The sequence below is a fragment of the Manacus candei genome, unplaced genomic scaffold, assembly GCF_025592945.1.
Source record: "Manacus candei isolate 608988 ecotype Guabito, Panama unplaced genomic scaffold, ASM2559294v1 h1tg000023l, whole genome shotgun sequence".
Lineage (NCBI taxonomy): Eukaryota > Metazoa > Chordata > Aves > Passeriformes > Pipridae > Manacus > Manacus candei.
Genome location: NW_026138071.1, coordinates 8,378,817 through 8,394,044, shown reverse-complemented (window position 1 = coordinate 8,394,044; position 15,228 = coordinate 8,378,817). Strand labels below are relative to the sequence as shown.

General features: G+C 36.9%; 1 protein-coding gene across 4 annotated transcripts in view; it reads left to right on the top strand.

The window, feature by feature from the left end:
• RBMS1 (RNA binding motif single stranded interacting protein 1) overlaps positions 1-15,228 on the top strand; it is a 151,304-nt gene that overhangs the window by 89,260 nt on the left and 46,816 nt on the right. For all 4 annotated transcript variants that reach the window (XM_051787674.1, XM_051787673.1, XM_051787675.1 and 1 more), the window contains exon 3: positions 14,683-14,741. In XM_051787674.1, coding sequence (XP_051643634.1) covers positions 14,683-14,741 — 59 coding nt within the window. The remainder of the gene's footprint in view (positions 1-14,682; positions 14,742-15,228) is intronic.

Below are 15,228 nucleotides of genomic sequence, written 5' to 3'. Positions count from 1 at the left end.
CACCGATCAACTGTTTCTCAAATAACACTTGAACTGAGGTTGAGATGGTAGTCTGAGGAGCACAGGCTCACTGTTTTGGATGTAGCTGAAAGATGAGCAGCAGCAAGACTTGACTATTAAAGGTAACTGGTTACTGAACAAGCATCCTAGTGATGTGGGAATATTGTTAGTTTCTTTATCTCACGGGATTTAAAAAAAGAATAGTTTAATTAGAAACAGAGCAGAATACATCTAAATATATAACTGTTGAGCCAGATGCTAAATTTTTTATAATCTTATTATAATATACTACTAAAACCCTTGTGAAAAGGGCTTCCACTGCTATTCATATCACCACAACAAAATTAGTTAAATTTTTGCCATGAAAAAAGGGAAATTACTTTCTGTTTCTCTGTATGAAAATTTTCAAGTTCCTGTGATAGAAGACATCTTAGTGCTGTTAGGACATCTTAGCTTTGCTCCTCATTTTCTGGTAGTTACCGTGCCTTTTTCTGTCTTTTCCTTAAGTGGGCGACAGGGAAGCAGCTTGAAGTGCAGGGGAAAGAGTAAGTTTTCAAAATTTTATATTATAGGCAGGAAGGAGTATTTCTGAGACCAATGTTTTCATCTGCTCATTAGTGTCCTTTACAAACTTCTGCGTTGTTCAATGGGAGAGAATTTGCAGAAATTTTAATTTTTCATCAGGAATTTAACTGGATTTGTGTTTGGTCACTGGTGTTCTGCATTCTCCAGGATGCTGTAGCTGACTTCTGCTTATGCTTGTACCAAAGATGTTTGACATCTCTTGAGTTCAATTCCTTCAGTGCTGGAGGAAATGTGAGGCTGTTTCTCTCAAGCTGCTTTCCTCTAGTGGTAGAGGTCAGCATTTGACTGTGATAGTTCTTTATTTTTTTGGCAGGCAGTTCTCTGACATTCCTGTCACTGAGATCATCTCCACTAGGGCTTTCAGAAGAACATCTGACTGGGGCTCAAATTTTTCACCTTCTGCTGTTCTGACCGTATAGTATGTTGTAGGAAAGGTTTCAGTCCTTACCATTATAATTAATTTGTTTCTAGATACCTTTTGTGAACTCAAAGATCTGTGAATTTGTGGTTTCTTCCTTTCACCGTGACTTGGTTTCATGTTGAGGGTGTGGATTCTTTTAATCCCAAAGATAATTTAAGAGAATAAAAGTATCATTAAATTACTCCAGTCTGAGTCATACTTGATCTGTGAGTTTAGTTCCCTGGCTTTCCCACACAGCATTTCCGATATGCAGTGAGCTGAGGGTGTGCAGGAAAGATGGTAGAGTGACCTAGATACTATTTAACTCTTTACTAGTGGATGGCTTTCTGACACTGGGTATAGCCACTGCATTCTCAGTCCTTTTCTATGTGATAATTGTATCCATTATGTTTCCCTGCTTCTGAGTGGTTTTCATAAAAAGTATTTTAAGATTTCTATTAAAGTTGTTTTAAGCATCTTGTTTAGTTAAATTGATTGGAAAAATTAGAAAATGAACTATTTTAAAATCTGAAGTGTAGGCATTGAGATTCATCCTCAAATAGAAGTTATGGGTTCTTTCATATAGTACTTTATCACTTCTAAAAGAAAAGTTCGTTCTACTGCCCTATTGTAGGCAAAGAAATAGTCATCTCAGGCTCTCTGAAATAAAAAGGTCTGTAAATCCCAGAAACACTGTACCCATGTCATACAAGCTTCCTTGCTGGCATATGTTGAATCTGTTCAAGAAAGATGGTGATACAGGACTGACTTCACTGACTTTGGGCTTGCCTTTCAACTTTGCTGTCATGCAGTGTTTGATATTTCTTGACTCTGTGGTGTTTTTTGACTAGTCCCTTCTGTGGGATCTGCTGATGCTCTGGGTTTGTGAAACTCCTACCACTGCTCATTTTAAGAAACTTTGAATCTATGTCTTACTCTGCTTAATGCAGATTCCATCCAGGCTTGCACTTGACATAGCCAACTAGAGCATCTCAATTTTTTCTGAGCCCAGTTGACTGAGTCTTGACTCAACCCTTTGCACAAATGCTTATGGGTTGGGTTTTTCCTGCTAGGCCAGGATTAACCTTCATTGTCTGTGTACTTCAATGTGAAGCCCAGTGATCCAAGTGCTTCCTTGGGCACACTGCCAAAGTGAAGTCTAGGACACTGGACTTACCCTTCTATGATGGTATTTGACGTAATCATTATGGAAAATGTCACTGGAGATGGGGGTCTGGAGATCACATTGATTTCAGCCAGCTTGGTGTGTTTTCCATGGCAGTCTGGAGTGCAGTGTGCTGTGACTGCAGGACTGTCTGCAGCTCAGGGCTGAGTGGGCTGACCGTGTGGTGGTTCCAGAAGGCTTCAGTTGTACTTGGCTAGTTGTTGTAGTGATGGGATCAGAACAGGTTAATGATGTTTTTAAAGAAAATGGTATATTTAAGCTACCAAAAGCAAATTTCCATGTAAGTATCTATTACATACTCTTTGCAAAACTGCAGAAATCCAGCTCTGCCTCCTGCTTGGTTCAATCAATATTCAAAAGACCGTCTAAGCAGTGTGAAACTGAGGAAGTGTTGCTGAATATGACCCTGACGCATCAGCCACAGAGGTTGCACTTTAGATTTTGTGTTACAGCTCGTGATTGCTCATCTATCTAAAATTTGGCAACAGATGGGTAGTATTTTTTTTAATGCATAACACTCCTCTGTCCCTATCTCAGCACTTAATACTACTGCAGGCATCTTTTCAACAGAGCCATGCAGTTACAATCAATAATATGTGAACTGATGTTTCTGCTCAATAACATACCGCCACTTAAATGGCCTTCTGAAGTATATTGACCCCTGGAGAGAACTACTTTAGTACAACCATTTTCCCTATTGAAATGGAGATATTTGCTATTCAGCACAGCTGGGACTTCAGACTACAGAAGCAAATTCAAATAGGGATAAAGTCTACATGCCATGCTATTAGGGAGACAAGGCCTCCGGAAGGCATAGCAGTGGTTTTGAATAATTTGTCCATTTAGTGCTGTTCTAATGATTGACATTAAGTTACCAGAAATTAAAAGAGATCATACTCTGTTTATTGTACAGATTCTTCATTATGAGGTGTTAATTCCAGTATAAAATAGCTCTTGAGTATTTCATAAAAGAGCTACTGCTAAAATGCAGTTCAGAGAGACTAGAAGTTATTTGAATGTATTGGGTTTTTCCCTCTTCTGCCTTCCAGACAGAAGAGAGGCAGTCAACACTTTCCAAGATGGGGTGTTAAATTAGTGCAAGATAGAGGTAAGAACAAACAGGTATCTTTGTGTATAAGATATTTTAACCCAGCAGGCCAAGTCTTGGAGTCATCCTGTTGACTTTGAGTTGTCTTCATGTTACAAGACCAGAAGGAAAACATACAAAATACATTGATGTATTTTGAAAAAGTTATCTTTGATAGGCATTATTCCAGCAACTAGACCTCTTCAACACAAGATAAATGCGAGAAAAAGCATTATGTATGCATGTACATATGAATGTATGTAATTTTTTTAGATGTATATATGTAATTTGCACGATATGTGAAACAGTTTTTTTGTAGTTCAGAGTTGACACATGGATCAGGGTTTAGGAAACGGGATGTGGCTGAAAGTGCCCTTGTACTATGACAATCTCCAGTGATATGGTTTTCAGGACTTTTATGGCGTATTCTGTGGGGCATCATCTATTTAAACTGTGGGTAAAGATTCGGTTAGCAACTTTCAGTAGAAGTGAAATTAACATGCAAGAACGAATTAAAAAGTAACCTTCTGCAAATATACAGGCTTGTAATATTAAAAGATGTCTGCCTATATATCTGGAGAGGGGGTAATCTCATACTAGCTAAGACTGTAGTCAAAATAACACATTTTGATTTATACTGTTCTAACTAAAACAAGGGGAAAAGTATTGGGAAGCGTAGATAAATTATTTTATTTTTTAATATTTTTTATATATATTTTTATATATTTATATTTATTATATTTTTGCCTTTTCCTTAATTCCCTTCCACAAGAAAAAGAAATATGCTTAGGAACAGACAAAATAATAGACAATCCATCATACGCTGACAATGACTGACTTTGTCTTCCTTGGATGGAGGAGGAGGAATTGAAAAATAAAAGGTCTTCAGGTAGAGGGACTCAATTATTCTCCCAAGCTGATCTCTAATGTTTAACACGGGAGAAAAAAGAATTATGAATAACAAGGACTGCTCTGTTATATCTTCATAGTTTTATTCTTTCTGGCTGTTAGTGTAGGCTCTACAAAATCTGTGAGGCTGAAATTTTCCAAGATTTATGGCTGGGTGTAGAAATAGTGCCTCACTTTCAGATTAAAACAGCTAGCAGTGGTAAATCAATACATGCACGTCTGCAGACCTGCCATGAGCTTGGCTTATAAATACATATTAGCATTCATCTGGGTTAATTTCTCATCTTCCCAAATCATTGTTTTAGTAGTGATCATTTCTCAGTATGAAAAAAAGGATAAAAGAAATCACTAGACTTTAGAAATAATATTTCAGACTTGTAATTTTAACCTTTTTGATGCTTTCTTATTTTGCTTGCAAATGAATTATTATTTAAAAATCTTTCATGGCTATATGAAACTCTGTGCTCTCATATTTTTTATATTCTTTCTGGGAGCCACAGAAACTATGATAATTATTTGAAAATAATATTGTTTCAGGTTTTGCTTTCAGTTATGTGTTAAATGCAGATTTTTTTTTTCAGTGCTTTGTTCTTAACCTAGGCATAATTTGTGTCCATTCTGTAGTATTATGGTAAGAAAACAACAGGGTGAGACCATTTGCTTTCTTAAAATAACATGGTTTTGTTCTTCCATTTGTAACAATAGGAAACTGTAACCTCTTCCCATATACCTGAATAGCCTTGTTAGTGGTTGCAAATGCAAATTGCTGGAGAAAATCTAGATTGTCCTGTGTTTTCTTTAGTAAGAATAATTGTAGTACTAAAAAGTGAATTAACCAAGAATTCTGAATATCTTTTAAATTAGTTATCTCTTTTTTTTTTTTGTAAAATCTGGATTTTCCAGAGTTTGCTCTGCTGAACAGGATGCTGGACAGTACAGATTAGGAAGCACAGCCTGCTTTGTGGGGGAGGCACTGAAAGGCAGACGTCTTGATTTTTCTAATGTTGCAGCATTTACTAGTGACTTCTTGTGTGGATCATCTTAATATGTTGTTTGATTTCAGATAATTTATGATTACTGAGATTTATTGTTTGTGACTATGCGAATAACTACAAACGATTTTCATATGAATGATCCTCAGTTCCACGTCTTACAGTAGAACTTTCTGTAATGCTTTCAGTGGAAGAACACTTAATATAAATTACACATTGCTCATCAAACTCTCTAGACCATTGGCAGGAAACAACACTTTTAATGTCAACCAGCATTTTTGTCCCTACAAACAGATGTTTGAAAACGTAACTCTACGCAATTTACACATTTTAAAATACTTCACATGTGTGTTTTTAAATGGGTGAAGGGAAAAATCTCCTAAAAGCGTAGGCAGAAATTAGTTAGGAAAAAATAATTTAGCTCTCTTGATCTGTAGATTTCATAAACTGTAAAGATTATGATAAACAATTTCTTCTTCTGAAAGAATAGTCATTTTGTTTAATGCATTACTTTGATTTTAATTTTCTTTTTCTTCAGTTTAAAAGTAAGCAAGCTATGGTTATTTAGACAATACTTGCATTTCAAAGTGTGTCAAAGAGGCAAATCTGTTTGTGTTTCTGATAGGTTATTTATCCTGCTTAACCTATAAACTGTAAAGTAAGAAGGCTACTGAACTGACAGATAGCCTAGCAGATGGTTCAGAGATTATACTAAATCACCTCAGCTTGTCAGAAGTCAGGTTGGGTTACTGCAGGGGCAGAGGCTTCAAGAAGCATTGAATAGGATAGTTTTTCACAATTTGTTACTTGAAATTCTGTTTTTCTTTGCCGCATGTGACATCTTGTGTCTTCACAGTTAAAACAGCTATATAATCAACAAATTTAGGACCAGTATGTTAGGACCCTGGCTTTCATAAGAATCATTAGGGTGATGAGAATCGTTAGGAGTCAGAAATGTGAAAGATGATCTTCTATGCAGGGCAAGGTGTCAGCTCTTCCACTTTAGCTGCTATTGTTCTCTCCTTTTTCAGTGTCTGGAGCTATTGTGTTGGTCCCTCCCTACCATAAAGTTGAACATTATTTTCTTGCTAGCCTATGAAAGATTAAAAGGAAATTATATGCCATGTATTTAGTAGTAAAAATCATGTTGCAGCTGAGCAAAGATACGCCAAGATTCAGGGCTTTGACAAAAAAACTGTCCTTGAAGAGAGGGTGATATTAATCATGGCTCTGCCAAGTATCTGAATTCACATCCTCAGTGGAGCGACTGAGACTACAGATGCTGATAAACTTGTCAGAGCCTAGAATAGAAGTTACAGGTTCATCCTTCAGAATTTGCCTTTTTTTTTCTTTTCAATTAACTAAAAAAGCCCCCAAATAAACCATAATGTAAAGATTTTATACTTAAGCTTTTAAATCTCTTTTTAGATCAATACTACTGCTGTTGTGTTTTTTCTCAAAGTAGCATCAGCCGAATTCTTCTTGATGCCCAACAGGATATCAAGACAGCCTTCTCCTCCAACTCCTCTTTGCAGGGTTTGTGTGTGTCTGTCTTAATGGATTATTTTAAAAAATTTTTCCCCCATGATTGTGTCATCATAGGACTGAAGAATAACTGCTTTTTCACGTATTGCAACATTCTTAACCTTATAAAATAAAACTAAAGAAACATGCCCTCACATTTTTGTTGACTTAAGACTGACAGAGAAAACACCTCTGCAGGCAGTTGTTGGAAATATGTTCAATTACTACACACTAAAAAGCCACATTAAGAATGCTGCTTTAGTGTCAACTGAAATATGTCTGAAACGTTTAAAATGCCTGGAGACACTAGTACTCAGAGTCTTCCTTGGTTGTGCTAAATGAAAGGATGTTGTACAGTGGGTCATGCTTTTAAGCTAATCAATTTGTTGTGCAAAAAGGAGCATGCTAATTGAAAAACCTTTGCAAAAATGTCATAAAAATAGCCGTAGGATACTAACAGGACTCTTTCCCCTTGAATTTCAGGGGAAAGGAATGGATAGAGGTTATTCCCATCTTTACAGAGCAAGAACAAGAGGAAGCAAACATTTCCTGATTCTAAAATCATGTCTTCCCTGTCCCCACAACTCATCTTTGTCTGAACAAGGAAGTAACTACTCTTGAGAAAAACAAATTGGGTAGCTGAAATATAATTATTTCCAAAATCATTTTCTGTGTGTCTCTTCACTATCCACCAGGATTTTGAATTCTTGTTTATTTTTAGCTTTAAGGAGTATTTGCATTTGTGTAGAGCGTGTACACTACAAACCAAATACCTATTCATAAAATACTGCTTTTTATTTGTTGAAATTAATATTGTCCGAGAAACGAAGGCATTTGTTCACATTTTGCAAAGTTGTGTATGTCCGTTGTGCAAAGCCTCTGCTCCTTTAAAGACAGGCAGCTGTAAGAGATGAGAGAATATCTGGGTTTGGATCTGTTTTTACTGCTTTTGATAACTTCTCAGGGAAATCTGAAATTGTAACCTACTGAGCCTGAATAAAAAATTATTTGTACCAAAGTAATAGTAGTTTGCACTGGGCTGATATTGGTAATGGCATTGGTAATGATGATGACATATACTCTTATCCACTGATTCTTATTGAAAACACAAATATACAAAATTTAAATGAAGAATTAAAGGTAGAGAGCTTATGAAGAAAGAATTGCTGGTCTTAATGAAGAATTTACAGCAGCATGTAAGACTATTGATTTGTCATTGAAGCCAATGATCTGTGGAGGTTTTTTTGGTTGTTGTTTCATCGGTTGGTTTTGTTTGCAGGGGGTCGTTTGGGGGATTTTTTTGTTTAGGTTTGGTTTTTTGTTTGGGTTTTTGTTTGGTTTTTTTAAGTACACAGATTTCAAAAGTAGTCTTTACATTAATGCACACAATGTAATTTTCATAATTTTGTAAAGACAAAACAGTAGTTGGCTTTTATAAGAATTAATTCTAATTTATTTGGACGTATTATTTATCTCCTGAGTAAAATAATAAACATTGACAATGAGAACTACTTGGGTATTTGGATATTTGGAAAACACCATCTTTCTCTCTGAAGTACCGGAGAGAGTCAAAGGGACAATTAGTAAGAAAGGAAGGAACTAGCATTATGTCAAAACCATATGACCATTTAACAGCATGTCATGAAAGCAACACTTTAATTTAGATTAATGAGGAAGTTCTATTTTGCACATCATGAAAAATATGATCTAGTGCCTGAAAGAGGGCACATCTGGTGGCATTGATTAACCCAATGCTTGAATATCTGAAGCTAGTAAAGGAGATTTTACTGAACCAAATAAATTAGCCAAATCTATAACAATTTCGAAACAACTCATACTAAGCTAAATTATGGGTACTCATTAACAGTGAAAATAAAAATACGAAAAGCATAACTGCAACTTTTTATGTTATGTTTAATTATGCTTTTGGTGGTAGGTACTCATTATGTTCCAGTAGCAGACTTTTAGGCCCATGATGGCCATAAACGGACTGAGTTATTCCTAAGAGTTTCTCAAAGAATAGCGTGTCTTCCAACAACAGAAAACAAAATACAGACAAAATGTTCTCAGCAGTGTCTCCTTCTACGCTACAGCATAGATGTGGTGAAGAAAAATTTAAAAATGGAAACCATATGGTTTGATTCTGTTCTCCAAATTCAGTATTCCGCTGGATTGAATAAATTCCTTTACCCAGTCTTTGTAAGAGAACATTTACCCATAGCTGCGGAGCAGGATCAGAACAGGCTATCACAAGGACTAGCAGTGCTGTATTAACAATTATTTTCTGAAATTCCCCTTACTGGGAAGTCAAAAATTTGATACATAGAGAAACAAAAACTCCCTATATTTGTCTAAGCTTAAAAGGGAGCAAGAGCTTAAGGTTCAGTACACCACTTTCCCAAAATGCAACAGAGAGAGGGAGGTATGGGAGCCAGATAAAACCTTTTGTACTGCTCTGAGCTTGGTTTTTGGATCCAGGGCAAAAGATTGCTGGGGCTGATTATGTTTCCTTGGCTTTGCTGTTGGCTTAGAAATGCTCTGAACACTGGAAGATCAGTGAGGAACAGGAGATGGCTGTCCCAAGTCAGCTCTTAATGACAACTCCCTTGACTCTTTTCCTCAGTTCCAGGGAATTTTCTTTGCTCCTTTTGCACCAGGTATTATAGAGGAGCTGAGAACTGCAGCAGAGATGAGGCTTTCTCATGGACTGTTAGGGTTTCTTCTCTTCAAGTCTCAGCTGAGATGAATGGACTGGCTTCCACCTACTCTACAAGCAAGATAGTTGGTGGTGTGGGCTTGGCTAGTAAGACCATCAGTTTCATATTATATTCATATTTTGAGTTGTAGTGTTCAAAATACAACACTCTCTGTTTGGGGAGGTGAGGATTATCTTAAAAGTTGCACATCACTCGTTTGCACAAGTCAGTGTTTGTTATCTGCATTTATGTAGGGTTGTACTGAAAGATAGCATGATTTCCTTTCAAGCAGGAATTTACTGCATTTAGAGCATGTGCAAGGTGCCCACTGACCATATTGTGTGCTGAATATGGCCATCTTGAATAAGAAAGGGTTTTTGTTTGTCTTTTTGTTGTTGCCTCTTTTATTTTTAAAGCTGATTTACAGACTAAGCAGCCCCACCTGCATGTTCTTTTTAGTGTTACAATTAATATATAGGAATTGCTTTGGAAGTATTTGCTTTGTGCATTTTGTTCTTGTTATTTATCCCAGTCTAAAGTACGACTTATTTTGATGGGAATTTATTCAGCAACTGCATTATATTTTAGGATTAACTGATCTGCTTGCTGGATCTGCCAATTTGTTGTGCTCTCTCTAGTCTTTGAGTCACCTGGTGAGAATATTGGCTCCCTACTGAAATTTTGGTGTTCAACCAGATTCCCTTTCCTTTCATTATTCCACCTTAAAGTGAGTTCACAGAACCACTTACATGTTATGAAATCCATGTCTGGTTTTACCACATGACTCTGACTCTTAAAAGTAAGAGCATTCCATGGAAGGCATTGATAAGATGCTAAGATGTAAAAATTAATGTAGAATAAACACAGAAGATATGCAGCATTGTTTCTGCATAACAGAGGAATTCTGACAGCACTGCAGTAATGCAAGCTGTAACACCAGGATCTCTAGGAATGCTCTTTTTATAACTGGATTGGACTTAGGCAAAGAAAGAGCACTGCTCATCTTCAATGCAAAGTTCTGGACAGTTCAGGATGGAGGACCTGAACAGCAATAAAAGGCAAGGATTTTTCATGGTAACAGAGTTCCTTCTGGCATGTTTGTGTCCATGTCAGATGGTAGAGAAACCCTTCACAGCACAAGCTGGAAGATAGTTTGAAAGCAGTCCAAAGAAAAGCTTGGTAGCATAAGATATATTACATTAAGCTGTTGTGGCCAAGGATTTGAACAATTCATTCCAGAGAAACCTTATCAAGCCTCTCACTACCAGTTCTTACTGTACCTCCCTAATGCACACACAGATAAGTTCTTTCAAAACTTGAAAAAAAGCGCTTGGGGCAGAGAGTTCAAGCTACTTCATTCCTCATTCTTTGTCATGTTTATGATGGCATCTTACCACCCTCACATTTGCAAGTATGTTCATTATATTTCCAGATGTACAAAGGGAAAAAAATAAACAGGGGTTCAGGTTGATACATCTACTTAGTTTTATAAGGACCCTTTTATCTCAACATCATGGAGGTTGCCAAAATTAGGCTTCAGAGATGTTTTAAATGTTAAAAGTGTCTCTAGCTATTGGTAATAAATCTGTCAGGGTGATTGTTTGCACTGTTTTTGACCATGTTGCTGAACAATGTGATTTTAAAGAAGTATATGGTGATGCTTTGCTTCAAGTCTTCCACTTCAGAAGTATCTAAGACAAAGGTATAGTGCTGTGTTTGAGATTCACATTGCCTGGCAATAAATTTTGGGGCAGCTGAGCAGATGAAGGTAATTCTTTCATTTCTGCACCGAGAGTATGTAGTGGGCAGTGGTAAGCATTATCCTATTAAACAGCAATACTGCATTTCTTCCTAACTTGGTTTTGAACAAGTTTCTTCTTTATCTCCTATGCAGATAGACATTTGTATTGGTGTTCTGTACTATAATGATAGCTTGTACACTGTTCACAGGCTGCTACTGGGCATATCCCTTTTAATCCCATGCCCAGTGCACCCTGGCAATTATTTACCTGCCTCTTACCCAAGCCCTCTCTTTCTCAATATGCAAGTTGACATTGGTCCAGGTGCTGTGTAGAAAAGAGATGCAAAGCTGAAAACATTTTCCATCTCCAAAGATAATTCAGACTGAAGAGAGAATATGTTAAAAGCACTCAAAACAAAACAAAAAAAAAAAAAAGGAAAATCTTTATTGCTGCTGAATATTAATTAGATATTATTTTTGGGAGATAAATAACCCACTTAGTAAGAGATACCTAGTTGCTTGTCACCAGCTAGATTAGCAGTTATTTCTCAAGACTGATACTGAATTTAAGAGAAAGTATATTTTAAAAAATTACTCCATGGCCGAGGGAATAAGCAATTGCCAATCACTGTAGAAGTGATTCTGCCACTCATGAAAATAGTGCTCTGCTGTAGGTAGGAAGTCTCACCAAGCATGCAGTAAGGCTGTGGAGCTGGAGAGAAGCCTCTGCACAGTGCCTAAGACAACTAGATGTACAGGAGCTTTGAGAGGAATTATCATCTTCAGGCATGACCTAACATCATAAAATATAAATTTTCTCTTGCTTGCTATAATCCTTTTTTTTAAGCAGATGATACGTATCAGTTTACATCATGACTGATGTATTTCATAGCTCATTGATTTCTGCTGGGTTTTGATTGCAGTGGCACCTGACAAATCGAAGACAGGAGACTATTAAAAGCAGAGTATTAGGACTGTAGAATTCAAGGGGAAGAAAGTAGGTTTTCGCGATGGTCATAATTTGAAGGAAGCACTTGGGAGGAACTGCAAGGAGTAATTTCCTCTGGTATCAGACCCCATGTTGGGAACAAGGAGAGGATGTATCCCTGTGGCCAGGGTCAGGGCGGGTAAACTGCATTTCTGTGCCTCATGGCGTGAGTAGAAAGCTAGCACATGGGAATATCGTAGGAGAAATCCTGGTGATAGCTGCTATTGTTATACTGGTTCCCAGTTTATTCCTAGACTCACACTGCTGAAATTTCTTGGCAGCCTTCCATGGTGGCTGGTTCTTTGCAGAAGCCGTGCTATCTAGAACAGTGAAATAAATCACTAAGCCATCTTACACACTGGAAGGTGGTCCACAAATTTGCTGTAAAGAACAGACATACAGGCACCTGTTTATGGACTGGTGTGTGTCAGCATAGGTGGGCCAGTGCAGTCCACAACCAGCCCTGACTCCCCACCTTGAACCAACCGACTGAGTTACTGTGCTTACATAGATACCCAGTGCTGTAGTTCTTCACCACCACTTTCTATGCTTTCAAGAACTGAAACAGTAGGAGGGACAAGATCATCCTTTGGTTATGTAGCTTTTCTCTTTAAGAAGCTTAGGGAAGCTGATAGGATATGGAGAATGCTGGCTGTCAAATGTCATGCTGGGTACAAGCGGCCTGAACAGTTCCCTTCTCTCATTTATAGCATGTGTTTTTACTCTGGACTAAGAAAAGTTCTGCAGAAGTTTTGACTTAGGGATTATAAAGCTTTCTAAATGGAATAACATATTTGGAAAATAAGTGGCACTAATAAGGAAGTACCTGCTCCAACTATTAGGCACAATTTCTATTGCTTTATTACAGTTTCTAAAATGGTATATTTAGGTATGCACTGATTTTCATTGATGCTTGTACATTTTTAGGCTATAGATGGATAGTTCTATTTTGTACCAGTGTAGAGGCTCACAGTTTCAGATAAAATAAGAAAGCCATCACCTTGTGGCTTATGTTCCTGGTTTACTCCCTTGCAACCATTTGAAGCCATACAGTAGCTCATTGAATAAACAGAAACTGGTGAATTGAATTGAAATTGGTTACCAAGATTGATAACTACATTGAAACTTGTATTTAAATGTTCTTTAGGGGGAAAGTACTTTGTAAATAGATTTTGTCTTTGAATAACTATCACTTTGCAAGTGAACAGTTATTTGAGTACTCTTAGTGAATGAAGCATCATTTATTAGACCTCATATATTTTGAAGAATTTTAAAGACTAATACAGCTACTGCAGAAATTGAGTTAGTTGTCTTTTGACATAACATCTTTTTGAAATGATACTCACTTTGTTGCAATTATATTTAGCAGGTAAGATGGCAAAACTTTATTCTTCTCCAAATTCCCCTTTCTTATACTGATAACATTTCTCATAATTTTCAGCTCATTTTGGTTTCTTGCACAATGCTAAAGAGCCTCTTAGCGCACAGTATGTAGATATACTTGTTAATGTAATAAGTTGCATTATATTCTCATGTGAAAGCAAACTCCTCTTGCATCGTTTCTTTCTTGTGTGCTCACAGCACTGTATCAAGTGTAGTTCACAAGCAAACAGAGGAGATTGTGAGTGAGGAGCTTGGGAAACCTGTGTTCCATTTCCAATTCTGCTGCTGATGCAGGCCAACAGAGTTCCTGCTTTTAAATTGAAACTGGATTTGTCTTCCAAGGGAAATTTCAAGTTTTTCCCTGCAGCAATAAATTCTACTCTAAATGTGATTGAAATACCCAATTCTGATAAACATTGTAGAGTACTTCAGAAACAGCAATTTTCCTATAACTGGGTTTGCTTCTGCAAGCTTGGTTGCTCAGATCTCTGTGTGCTCACCTTTGGGCTGCATAGCAGACTGGTACCTGGGCTCATCAGTTACTGAGAAGCTGAGGAACAGGCAGTGAGAAAAAGAAAATTGAAACTTTCCTGAGGAATGTTTTGGTTTTAGTTGAAATTGTTTATATTTACAGAAATGTACAGAAAATTTTTTGCCACTTTGTTGATCAGCTTTCATAAATCTTCCACTTGTCACTTTCCAGAGCAGAATAATATTAAATTAAATCTAATATTTTTCTGTTTGTCAGTTGAGGTTTTGTTGGGTTTTCTTCTCTTTTTTTTTCTTCACATACAGTGTTAGCTAGCAAGCCTAGCACTGACAAGGCAACTTGTCTGCTTTAACTGGTGTATATACTGAGAGAGTCCAAGCTTCTGTCTAAAATGTGGTGTCTTATATGTACCACGATTTTAACTGCATTGTATTCTTTTCTATAAAGCACTTTTTTCTGGCTTGCTTTGTGATTCTGTTGTACCACTGAGAACATAAGGTGAATAGAAAAGATCGTGCTTGAAATTGTTAATCTTTTTTGTCATTTCCACCTCCACATGAGTTTTCATTACATATAGTCTATATATTGTTCAATTTTGCATAGAGTAAAGGATACTAGGGTATAAAATAAGGTGATTTGTGTATCTCTTATAATAGGATGTTCTTTTCTCATTTTCTTTACATATGTGTGATACATTTTAGGTATGGGAAAATTGTATCCACGAAGGCTATTTTGGATAAGACAACAAACAAATGCAAAGGTATGTACACTTGCCTTTATATTCACCTGAAAGTCGTAACTGATTCTATACAATACATTAATGTTGTATTTTAAGTGCTTTCTACCTTTTTTTCCTTCCTCTCTGTTCTTATTCCTAAACTAGTCTTATTCTTGCCCATGGTTGGTGTATTCAATCCATTTGTCTCCAATGGAGCTGGCAGACAGCCTGTGTCAGTGGTGCAGCCAAGCTGGAGTGAAGCTGACATGCACGGTGCTGGTTGGCAGTTTGCCTCTATTTTAAAAACAAAATTGGAGTTAAAAGCAGCTTTCCGCCTTTTGCCTGGAGAAACTAGGGAAGCTTACAGAAGACCATTCAACTATACTAGGCATCTAAAAAAAATTATACATTGTGGAAATAAGCTCCATTGATTAGAGTAGCTTAAAGCAGCACTTAATTACATGTTCCAGTACTCTAATTGTGTTTTGTTATATGCTATTGAGTGTATTGGAAGCAAAGATAGGGTTCG